Below are 12,310 nucleotides of genomic sequence, written 5' to 3'. Positions count from 1 at the left end.
TTTTACTGATTTTTTTCTGTATTATTCATAAAACGTTAATATTTTAAAGGATATATCTTAAGTTTGCCCATATAAGTTTCTTTGTGGGAAAATATGTTGTTGAACTATTGTAACAACAGGTCTTACAAACAGCACTGCACGAGGGTTTTTCTTGGGGTTTGTGGTGTTGCAAGATGTGTTGGTTATACGGCTGCTGTGTACGAGTGCACAGAAGTAGAATTCAGAGCTCATCAGAAGAGATTCCAAAAACACCTGCAGGTTTTAGCTTGTGATTAATTAAAAGCCAAAAGATAGCTGGTTTTTTATTCTTGCCTAATTTTAGGCAAACTGAAGGAGACTTTCTACTTTGGTAATTACCATGTGTTTCTGTTGACACTACGAACTGTAAATGTACAAGAGATACTACTTTAAGATTAAATTAAGGATACTTGTCAAGATGAAATTAAGGATGATTGTCTTGCATATGTTGGAAGAGAAAAATTCAGAGGACTGACGTTTCATTTCACCTCCCAAATACACCTCCCCAAAACATTAATAAGCATTGAGTCAGTCGCCGAGGTGAGCAGTTCCAGTTGAAACAAAATGTTTTCCACCCACCACGACTGCTGTGACTGAAACCCAGGTGGAAGTGCTAAAGCCTCCCTAGGTGAACACCCAGACTGACTCCCCAAGAACTGAAAGAGCTGCCCAGACCCAAAGTTTCATGGAACTCCAGAACCTGAATGTCCTCCTAGGTTTTGAAGGCAGAGGTGGATGTCATGGCTGCAGGTGTGCCCAGCTGGAGGAACTCTTCAAGCAAGTGGCTGTGTTACAAGAGTTGCTTAACAGGCAGTGCAGTATCTTGGCATCTGAGTGTGAGATCGATGCATGGTATTGTTTGCTGTCAGAAGCTGAGCCGAGCCTGGTAAAACCTGTGGACTGTCACCCATTGACAAGTAGGGTCAAATGATGCTGCAACGAGGTGACTCAGAAATATCAAAAGAGACTTTGTGTCCCTCAGAACAATGTTAAAGGGATCGGGAGCACAGGTGGTGTTCTCTATCCTCCCAGTCAGAGAAGGGGGTTCAAAAAAAGGAGACAAATTGAACAGGTGAATGACTGGCTGCATAGCTGGTGCCGTGGTCAAGGTCTCGGCTTCTATAATCTTGGGCATAACTTTGAGACACCAGGCCTATTGACAGCTGATGGGGCTCAACTAACCAAGTGAGGCAGGAGTATCCTGCGCAATAAGACTGCCTGGACTTATAAACAGAGCCTTAAACTAGATTTAGCAGGGGAAGGGAATGGTGTTCTAAGCACTTAAGAAGAGCCAGGGGCTGCTGAGGCATTAGGGAGCAACAGGAAAACACCTGTGAATCGCTTCAAGGGAATTAGGGTGAGCTCCTCTAAGAAGGTGATGTGTCTGATAGCCCAGCTGAAGCACCTCTATGCCAACACACACAGCATGGGAAACAGGAGGAGCGGGTAGCTGCTAGCCAGATGGAAAACTACGACCTGGTTGCTCTCACAGAAACTTGCTGGGATGAACTGCACAATTGAAGTGGTGTGATTGATGGCTATAAACTATTCAGAAGGGACAGGCAAGGAGGGAGAGGTGGGAGAGTTGCCCTTTATGGCAAAAATGGGATTGATTGTGTGGAGGCTATCTTTGAAGATCAGCAATGAGCAGGTCAAGAGCTTATGGGTGAAAATTGGAGACCAAGCCAACAAAGGAAACTTTGTTCTTGGTGTCTACTACAGGCCGCCCGATCAAGAGGATGTTGATGAGAGCTCTTCAACTGCAGAAAGCATCATGCTTGCAGGCCCTGATCCTGATAGGGGACTTCAGCCCCTGGACATGTGCTGGAGAAATGGCACAATGAACTACAAGCAGTCCAGGAAACTACTGGAGTGCGTTAAGGACAACTTCCTAGTAGAGGTGATCGAGAGCCTGACCAGAGGAGAGTCACTGCTGGACCTGTTGCTCACTAATGCGGAAGAACTTACCGGAGAGGTCAAGACTGGAGGTCGCCTGGGCTGCAGTGATCATGCCCTGATGAAATTCTCAATCTTGAGGGGTAAAGGATGGGTAAAAAGTAGAGTCAGGACCCTAAACCTCAAAAAAGCAAACTTCAGGCTGATCAGGGCGCTAGTGTGTGGGATCCCTTGGGAAACTGCCCTCAGAGGCAAAGGAGCAAACAAGAGCTGGGAGATACTTAAGGACATTTTTCTTAGGGTGCAAGAGCTCTCAATCCCGATGTGCAAGTCGGGCAGGGGAGGCAGGAGGCCACCTTGGCTAAGTCAAGACCTCTTGGCCAAACTAAAACAGAAAAACAAAATGCATAGTCAGTAGAGGCAGGGATATACATCCTGGGGAGATCATAGGATATGGCCCGAGAGTGCAGGGAGGGGATCAGGAAAGCTAAGACACAGCTGGAGCTGAACTTGGCTAGGGATGTGAAAAATAACAAGAAGGATTTCTTCAGGCACACAGGACAAAAAAAGGAAGATGAAAGAAACTACCCCCCACAATGAGCAAAGTGGGAGACCTGGCTACAACCGACATGGAGAAGGCTGAGGTACTCAAAAACTTTTTTGCCTCTGTCTTCACTGGCAAGTGCTCTAGCCACGCTGCCCCATTCACAGAATCTCCACAGGGACTTCAAGAATGTACTTGGACAAAGTACTGCCCACTGTAGGAGAAATTCAGGTTCGAGACCATCTAAGGAACCTGAAGGTGCACGAGTCCATGGGACCTGATGAGGTGCATCTGAGGGAACTGGCAGATGAAGTTGCTAAGCCGCTATCCATCATATTTGAAACGTTGTGGCAGTCCGGTGAAGTTCCCAATGACTGGAAAAGGAGAAACATAACCCCCATTTTTAAAAAGGTAAAAAAGGAAAACCTGGGGAACTACAGGCTGGTCAGTCACACCTCTGTGCCTGGCAAGTTCATGGACTGGATGCTTCTTGAAACTATGCTAATGCACATGGAAAACAGAGGTGATTGGTGACAGCCAACATGGCTTTACTGAGGGCAAATCGTGCCTGACAAATTTGGTGGCCTTCTACAACAGGACTACAGCATTGGTGGATAAGGAAAGAGCAACTGACGTCATCTACCTGGACTTGGGCAAAGCATTTGATACTGTCCCGCACAACGTCTTTGTCTCTAAATTGGAGAGACATGGACTTGATGGATGGACCACTCAGTGGATAAGGAGGTGGCTGGATGGTCGCACTCAAAGAGTTGCGGTCAACAGCTCAATGTCCAAGTGGAGACCAGTGGTGAGTGGCGTTCCTCAGGGGTCCGTATTGGGACTATAGAATCATAGAATCTTTCAGGTTGGAAAAGACCTTTAAGGTCATTGAGTCCAACCATTAACCCAGCACTGCCAAGTCCACCACTAAACCATGTCCCTAAGCACCACATCTACATATCTTTTAAATACCTCCAGGGATGGTCACTCAAGCAGTTCCCGGAGCAGCCTGTTCCAATGCTTGATAACCCTTTCGTTGAAGAAATTTTTCCTAATATCCAACATAAACCTCCTGAGGTGCAACTGGGGGCAGTTTCCTCTTGTCCTGTCACTTGTTACCTGGGAAAAGAGACCAACAATCACCTGAGGTGATTTTCCCTCTCTAGTTGGCTCTCATGAGACCCCACCTGGAGTGTTGTGTTCAGGTCTGGGGCTCCCAACATAAGAAGGACATGGATCTGCTCGAGCAGGTTGAGAGGAAGGCCATGAAGATGATCAGAGAGGGCTGAAGCAAGTCCCCTATGAAGACAGACTGAGAGAGCTGGGGTTGTTCAGCCTAGACAAGAGAACACTTTGGGGAGACTTTCTAGCAGCTTTCCAGTACCTGAAGGGGGCCTACAGGAAAGCTGGAGAGGGGCTTTTTACAAAGGCAAGTAGTCAAAAGACGAGGGGGAACAGTTTTAAACTGAAAGAGGGTAGATTTAGATTAGATGTTGGGAAGAAATTCTTTACTGTGAAGGTGGTGAGACAGTGGCCCAGGTTGCCCAGAGAAGCTGTGGCTGCCCCCTCCCTGGCAGTGTTCAAGACCAGGTTGGATGGGGCTTGGAGCAACATGGTCTGGTGGAAGGTGTCCCTGCCTGTGGCAGGGGGGTTGGAACTAGATGATCTTTAAGGTCCCTTCCAACCCAAACCATTCTGTGATTCTATGGTTTGTATGTCTTATTGCATAAAATATGTTGGGAATGTACTGCTGAGACTGAAAAGTTAATTAAGTCTATTGAAGATAAAATCACATGTGAACATAATCATTATATGAGATTTTTTTCCAGACATTGAATTATACATACTGTTTTAACTGTGGTTGTATTTTTTGGTCATAGACTGAATGCTTCTTAACCAACCTTTTAATTTTTATTTTAAAAAAAAGGTTTTATGTAACACACCAACTTGTTTCTTTTCCTTTTAGTAACAATGCGCCAGTTTGATCATCCTCACATTGTGAAGCTCATTGGAGTTATTACAGAAAACCCAGTTTGGATAATCATGGAGCTCTGTACACTTGGAGAGGTATGAAAAATCCTCGTGTAGCTTTGGTCTTCTTTCTTTTAGCTCACAGATACCTTAAGAAAAGACTGAAAACAACAGTTCTCAGTACTAACGCAAAGGCACTCTCCTCAACCATGGTATCATAATTGTTTGTAGAATTAGGGACTCAGAAGCAAGAATTTGACCTGACTCCTCCGCTGAGTGAACTGCATCAGCTCATACCAAAGTGATTTACTCATAGTTTACAGAGAACTTCAATCGCTGTTCCAGAGTGAGAGCACGACCTGTGTCAAGATGATGATAATGCGATATCATTTAAACAGCATTTGCAAACCTACCTTCGAGAAGTGAAATTTTGTGGTACATCTTTTATTCTTCTTGAGTAATGCTGCGTTTTCCCTTGGAACGCTGAATTTCTTGGGGTTTTTACCTGCAGCAAAGACCCCAGATAAGATGACTTTCCTCATGATTATGTCTTTTGGATGAATGATTTAAACAAAACTAGATCTCAGTTTTTATAATCAATTTGTTTTCTTTGAGCTACGTGTTTCTGAAAATGTGAGCTGAAGTGATATTTCATACTGCATTGTAAGATAGTCATTGTAGTTATCAAACTGCAATACGTTGTTCAAGAAAAAAAAATGGCAGAAAAACCTGTAGTAGAGTCATTTTCTGTTGAAAAATGACAGATTTCCTTTCTAGTGTCCAAATCACTTTTCAAAGCCTTGTTTTAATTTATAAGGAGACTCTAGTGCCACCTTCCATTAGGTCCGAACAGCCTATATATATAGGAATATAGCGTATAAAAATTCTGCATTGATATTGGCTACTCTGACCCAAATCCAGTTGTTTTAGTAAATGTAGATTAAAATTAAAGCTTCCAGAACAATACTGATATTATCGGTGTTCGCATTGGCCGGACTGTTTTGTTCTTAAATTATTTAGGCCAAAAATGTGTGCAGTTCTCAAGGGAAGAATGTATAAAAAGTCCAGGAGTGCTTTACTCTGGAATAGCAGCAGCATATGCTCTCAGTCTTCAAAAGGAGCCTGAAAACAACGCACAATTTTTTTTTCTGTGTGGCTAACAGTTTTCATGTAGACAAAATTGCTTGAATTTAACCCAGAGTCAAATTACTTCATATCAAGTGATTTTCCTTTTCACATCCAGTCTTAAGGCAAAGCACGTCCATTGATCCTCATGTCACCTTGACAATTTGAGATGTGCCTTGTTCAAATTTGTTATTTTTTCATCCTAACTTCATTCCTTCTTTTTTTCCTCCTTTGTGCAAAAAGTTGAGATCGTTTTTGCAAGTAAGAAAATACAGCTTGGATCTGGCCTCTCTGATACTCTACGCTTACCAGCTTAGCACAGCACTTGCCTACTTAGAGAGCAAAAGATTTGTACATAGGTAAGACTTTATACATATATATGTGTACGTGTGTACTTTTATATGTAACTACTTGAAATTTTAGGGAATACGGGATGTCCTAGATTACCAGATTTTTGACTGGCAGTATTCTGGCTATTGGATAACACTTGATTGAGTGAAGATAAAACGCTTACAACACATAATTCTTTGAAGCCTTCCTTTTGTGTTTCTTTTTCTTGACTTACAATGAATGTGTAGCAGCAATACTTTGAAACTCCTAAAATCCACCTACCTGTTAAACAGTTAAAACTGACGTAAATGTTAGTCTCCGTATCAGTATGTAATTTTTTTCAGATGCTGCCACCAAAATTACACCCTTTCCAAGAGTGACACCTTCTGGCTCACTCCTGGATTGACTCGGAGATGGTGCTGGATTTTAATCGCAACAGATTTCAGCTGAGTTGTTGCTTTGTGGTTACAATATTTTTTAAAGCTGCAGTCTTCCAAATGCAGAAAAGCAAAACAAGGGACAGCCGGCTTCTTAACTAAAGAACAGCAACACCGAAATATTTATAAAATACAAGTTCTTGCTTGACCAGAAGGTGAACCTGAATTTCCGTCTAGGTGTGTTTTGACTTTTATTCCCTTGAATCTGAACATGAGCTTTCTAGGGAGAAGAGACTGGCTTTAGCCTCTTACTGTATGCAATTAAAAGTTCACAGCACTCCAGTTATTGGAATGGGCTGCCCAGGGAGGTGGTGGAGTCACCATCTCTGGAGGTGTTTAAGAAAAGACTGGACATGGCACTTAGTGCCATGGTCTAGTTGACAGGGTGGTGTCAGGGCAATGGTTGGACTTGATCCCAGACGTCTCTTCCAACCTGATTGATTCTGTGATTCTGTGATTACCAAATACTGTTTCATTTTGAACTTGAGCGTTTTAATTGTGTTTAAATACTTATGTTCAAATTCTATATTTGTGTTGCATATATTCATAGAATCATAGAAGGGTTTGGGTTGGAAGGGACCTTAAAGATCATCTAGTTCCAACCCCCCTGCCACAGGCAGGGACACCTTTCCACTAGACCGGGTTGCTCAAAGCCTCATCCAACCTGGCCTTAAACACTGTATTATACATACAAACACATTTATATGTAAGTATTAGGTATGTATATATAGATACGTATATAAAAACATTGTAAATAACAGACCCTTAGGACTGTTACAGATACTTGAATTTTGACCAAGTAGCTGTTTATTTTAACTGTAGCAGTAAAATTTCAAAATACAACTTATTCATGCCATGCTGAAATGGGAGAAAGTAGTACCGCTCAGTTTGCTGTGCTTAGTTCACTGCTCAAAGCTAAATCTGTCAGTACGTAGTCAGCCCTGCTGAAATCCAGAATCAACAGACACGTAAGGCGGGTTGTCTCACCTGGGAAACTGCGAGAGAAAAATGCCCCAGTCATTTCATAATCCCTATGGTATCACTAAAAACTGAGCTCCTTATTAGGAAGCCTCTTACCAGGACTGAGATCATAGAATCACAGAATGGTTTGGGTTGGAAGGGACCTTAAAGATCATCTAGTTCCAACCCCCCTGCCATGGGCAGGGACACCTTCCACTAGACCAGGTTGCTCAAAGCCTCATCCAACCTGGCCTTGAACACTGCCAAGGAGGGGGCAGCCACAGCTTCTCTGGGCAACCTGGGCCAGTGTCTCACCACCCTCACAGGAAAGAATTTCTTCCTAATATCTCATCTAAATCTCCCCTCTTTCAGTTTAAAACCATTACCCCTCATTCTGTCACTACATACCCTTGTAAAAAGTCCCTCTCCCGCTTTCCTGTAGGCCCCTTCAGGTACTGGAAGGCTGCTACAAGGTCTTCCCAGAGCCTTCTCTTCTCCAGGCTGAACAGCCCCAACTGTCTCAGCCTCTCTTCATAGGAGAGGTGCTCCAGCCCTCATCATCTTCGTGGCCCTCCTCTGGCCATGCTCCAACAGCTCCATGTCCTTCTTATGTTGGGGGCTCCAGAGCTGGACACAGCACTGCAGGTGGGGTCTCATGAGAGCAGAGTAGAGGGGCAGAATCCCCTCCCTCGACCTGCTGGCCACACTGCTTTTGATGCAGCCCAGGATACAGTTGGCCTTCTGGGCTGCAAGCGCACATTGCCGGCTCATGTTGAGCTTCTCATCAACCGCCATGCCCAAGTCCTTCTCCTCAGGGCTGCTCTCAATCCATTCTCTGCCCAGCCTGTTTTTTTTTGCTTGGGATTGCCCTGACCCACGGGCAGGACCTTGCACTTGGCCTTGTTGAACTTCATGCGGTTCGCACAGGCCCAGCTCTCAAGCCTGTCCAGGTCCCTCTGGATGGCATCCCTTCCCTCCAGCGTGTCGACCACACCGCCCAGCTTGGTGTCATCAGCAAACTTGCTGAGGGCGCACTCAATCCCACTGTCCATGTCGCCGATGAAGATGTTACACAGGACCGGTCCCAATACCGACCCCTGAGGAACACCATCTTAAGCCAATTCCTTACCTTTGCAGGGTCAGGAGGCAGTTTTTCTTCTTTCCATCAATTCTAATTGCCAAAAATTGTTAGTGTGTGATATTTAAATAGATGAATAAAACTTTTCTCCAATGTTGACATTGCGGGTATTACTCATAAGGATCAAACGTACTGCAGCATTTCTCCAGATCTTCTCAGAATCAGTAGACAAATACGTAGCCGTCTTTTTCTGTTCATGCACACTCAAACCATGACTAGAAAAATAATTCAGTCCTCTCAAAGGCATTTGATACTTCTGGGTTTTAATAATTTTTTTCAAATGATATTTCACCACTTTAATTTTTTAAATGATTAGCAATAATGTCTCCTCTGTTTGGCAGGGATATTGCTGCTAGAAATGTGCTGGTATCTGCCACTGACTGTGTGAAATTAGGTGATTTTGGTTTATCCCGATACATGGAAGACAGTACTTACTATAAAGGTAAGTTGATACTCTGGATCCTGCTTGCAGGCCAGTTAGAACACAAGTGCTTCTCACGATACAGAGTTTGTTGTCAAAAGGAATTAACCAGATTTTCTTGGTCTGGCTGTTGTATTTATATAAAAAGGCAAGTTATTCAAGAATTTAATAGATGGCAGTAAATTCCTACTTGGATGCTTGAGAAGGATGATAACACAACCTGATTTAAGTTGCAAAAAGTAGGAAATTCATGTGTACGTAAAATTCTGCTTTTTAGGACAAGCTTATAGTGTTTTCTTTATGATTTTTAGATTATCCACATTTGAGGCTTGTTTGAGATAATATTCATATTAATGGCATAATATGGGTAGCCTACAATGAGTTCAAGGTTACCTACAGGTAAATTTTGAGTTGGTGCTGTCATTGTATGCTGCATATTGCAGTTGGCACTGCACTAGGGAGGTTCAGTAGAAAAAAGTCTTTGAAGCCTCCTTTTTCCCCCATTTTGGATGGAATACTGATCTTAAGTGGCTCCAGCAGCTGTGAGATGTCCTGCAGTACGTGGTACATGGGAAATACAGCAGAATAGAGATTGCATGTAGGGTACCAAACAGTAGCATTTTAAATGTGGTGTATGTTACAAAACCATGTATTCATGAATCTGATCTTCAATATATTCCTAGTTTCAGTCATATATTTTAAAATATACTTTATCTGTCCCCTTACACTCTGTTATGTTTCCTCATTTCATTTGTCTCATATCACTGTGAGCTACATATCGTCATTTTAATTGCTGAGAGGATGCATGGTCATTCCTTGTTTTGCATTTGGGGTGTGTGTTGAGGGCTTTGTTGGGAGGTTTGGGGGATTGTTTTGTGGTTTGTGGGTTCTGTTTTCTGTTTTATGTAAGGCCAAACAACCCACCCTTTTTTTTAATGAATCATTTAAAAACACCTACTCCCTTGCTGAGATTTTGTGCCAGTATCTTCTTAACTGCAATAGTTGCATCTTGAAATAAGAATTAACTTAAAGGAGCTCAATCAGTCTGAATATTTAGGAAAAGTGCTGCTAGATAGAGGAGTACCAGCAGAACTGCTCACCCAAGGCAGAAATCACAAAATTTGGTAGTTGAAGTGCTTCACTGGAGATGGGTTTTGCTTATGAATTATTTCACTGAGAACAAAAATTTGTGTTTGAGCTCAGTAGTAGGAATAAAAACCCGTCTTGTCTTGCCTTCCCTGTAGCTTCCAAAGGAAAATTACCCATCAAATGGATGGCTCCTGAGTCAATCAACTTCCGACGGTTTACCTCAGCTAGCGATGTGTGGATGTTTGGTGAGTACCACATGGTGGGATTTCTTAAATGTTCTGCAGGAGAAATTTAATGTTTCATTTTAACTACTGTAAATGAATAATTTCCAGATATTTGGCACTGTTTTTACTGTACTTTCTGACAATACATTTTTTTCCAGCACATTTTCCATCTCTCTATTTTCCTTTCTTTTTCTACTCAGTAAGCCTAAAGTTTCATGTGCCTTTTCGCCTCTAGTAAGAAGCTGACAGAAATGAAGGTACAAGGCAATTAGGTCATAGTCATTTCAGAGATGATTTTTTTACTGTTGTTTTTCCCTCTGATTTCTTTTTGTTATGCCATTGTTATTTGCTGTTTCTATTTTATATTTTCACTTTTATGGTGATATGCCTGCTTCCTTGCTTAATGCATAGATCAGCCTACATGATGTCCTGTTTCCAGATCTTTAATGCTATATTCCCACTTAATTTGTCTTTCATAGCTCCTGCTAGCTGACAAAATATGACCAGAAGCTGAGTAAAAATAAGGGTAAATGAGAACATCCGGAAGCCTTGATCTTTTTTCTTAAATATGCAAGTTTTTGTATGAATCTGATCACCTGTGCTCAAACTGGTTCAAACTGCTGGTCTGGACAGACAGAACAAAGACAGGCTGTGTAAAGGAACAAAGGTGATGAGACTTGAAATAAGAGCAGGACAGACAAGTAAGGGTTCACCCTCTTCCCAGAATAAGCTTTGAATGTTTTTAAGTGAAGGATATGTGAATTTTAGTAGGTTTATAATAGTTTGAAGAAAACTCTACTACAGTCAGAGTTAGAAAAATGAAGTTTGTGGAACATTCTGGCCAGTCCTAAACTGACAGACCATTTTTCCCTTTGTGCTTTTAACATAGTTTCAACAGAAACTGTTTTATTACATAGTTTCAGCACAAAAAATTTGGATCAATGCCAGATGTGAAACACCCTCAGAGTGAAAATAAGCTCTACGTGTCGAAACAAGCCGGCTGGAACAAGTCAAAGGGAAAAGCAAACACGGCTCATTCTACCTCATGAAAGAGTAGATTTGAATATGAGCAACCATTCTGGTTTACAATAGGTAGAAGGTAGCTAAATGTGAAGCCAGGCTGCTGTGAGCCAGCTGTGGGTCATACTGGCTCATAAATAGTTCAGGCTGATACCGTGTGCGTAATCCTACTGCACATCACTCCTCTCTGCTGCCGGCCGGTAAGTCACAACTGGTTCCCTAGCGATACATTTCGGAAGAAATTGCACTGTTTGGCTGTACAAAATCGGGGTTTGTTTCTTTTTTAACAGGTTTTCTTGTTTGCTGACACTGGGGAAAATTTTTGTGTGTGTTTCTCAGGTGTGTGTATGTGGGAGATCCTAATGCATGGGGTAAAGCCCTTCCAGGGTGTGAAGAACAATGATGTGATTGGGCGAATTGAGAACGGTGAGCGGCTCCCAATGCCTCCAAACTGCCCTCCTACCCTCTACAGCCTTATGACCAAGTGCTGGGCATACGACCCTAGTAGACGACCCAGGTTTACTGAACTTAAAGCACAACTCAGGTAGGGTTTTACTTCTGAAAGGTCGTTTCCTTGTTCAGAAATACTTATTTTCACTGTATCTTCTGTTACAGTAGTTTCTTTCTGTGGAAAATGCAAGACATAGGGTATTAAGCTTTATCTTCAGAAGGCCGGGTTGTTGGTACTGTTTGGGAAATCTGGACCTCATCTGTTGGAGAAAATCAGACTAGGCAATAAATTTAAATAACTCGAAATATGCATCACCTTTCTCTGCTAAGAAAAACTTCAGATTTTACTAGCAATTTGTTTATAATTTTAGCTATGTGTGCTGCAATCCTTGGGGAGGGGAGTAGAAAGAATGTAAGTGTTTACTTAGTCAAACATGCAGTGTATATTTTTGGGGTAGAAATGTATCCTTTCTTTAATAAATGAACCATCAGGTGAGTGCTATTGAAAGTTATGTTCCTAACATATAAAGCACCCTGGCTGCCCTGTGGCAGCGGTGGCTGCGCAGTTGTGGAGCCTGCAATAAACGCAGCGTCATTAACTAGAAATTCCTTTGCCCTTTGTAAACCAGGATGTAGACTACCTAATGTTTATCTTGGAATAAATGCAAGCACACACTATTGAGACCA

General features: G+C 42.4%; 1 protein-coding gene across 5 annotated transcripts in view; it reads left to right on the top strand.

The window, feature by feature from the left end:
* PTK2 (protein tyrosine kinase 2) overlaps positions 1–12,310 on the top strand; it is a 245,096-nt gene that overhangs the window by 192,964 nt on the left and 39,822 nt on the right. For all 5 annotated transcript variants that reach the window (XM_068396090.1, XM_068396091.1, XM_068396089.1 and 2 more), the window contains 5 exons: positions 4,425–4,525; positions 5,798–5,913; positions 8,761–8,861; positions 10,085–10,174; positions 11,513–11,717. In XM_068396090.1, the coding sequence (XP_068252191.1) occupies positions 4,425–4,525; positions 5,798–5,913; positions 8,761–8,861; positions 10,085–10,174; positions 11,513–11,717 (613 nt within the window). The remainder of the gene's footprint in view (positions 1–4,424; positions 4,526–5,797; positions 5,914–8,760; positions 8,862–10,084; positions 10,175–11,512; positions 11,718–12,310) is intronic.

Source organism: Nyctibius grandis, chromosome 3 (genome assembly GCF_013368605.1).
Source record: "Nyctibius grandis isolate bNycGra1 chromosome 3, bNycGra1.pri, whole genome shotgun sequence".
Lineage (NCBI taxonomy): Eukaryota > Metazoa > Chordata > Aves > Nyctibiiformes > Nyctibiidae > Nyctibius > Nyctibius grandis.
Note: the sequence above shows the minus strand (reverse complement) of the source record. Positions and strands in the feature narration are given on the sequence as shown.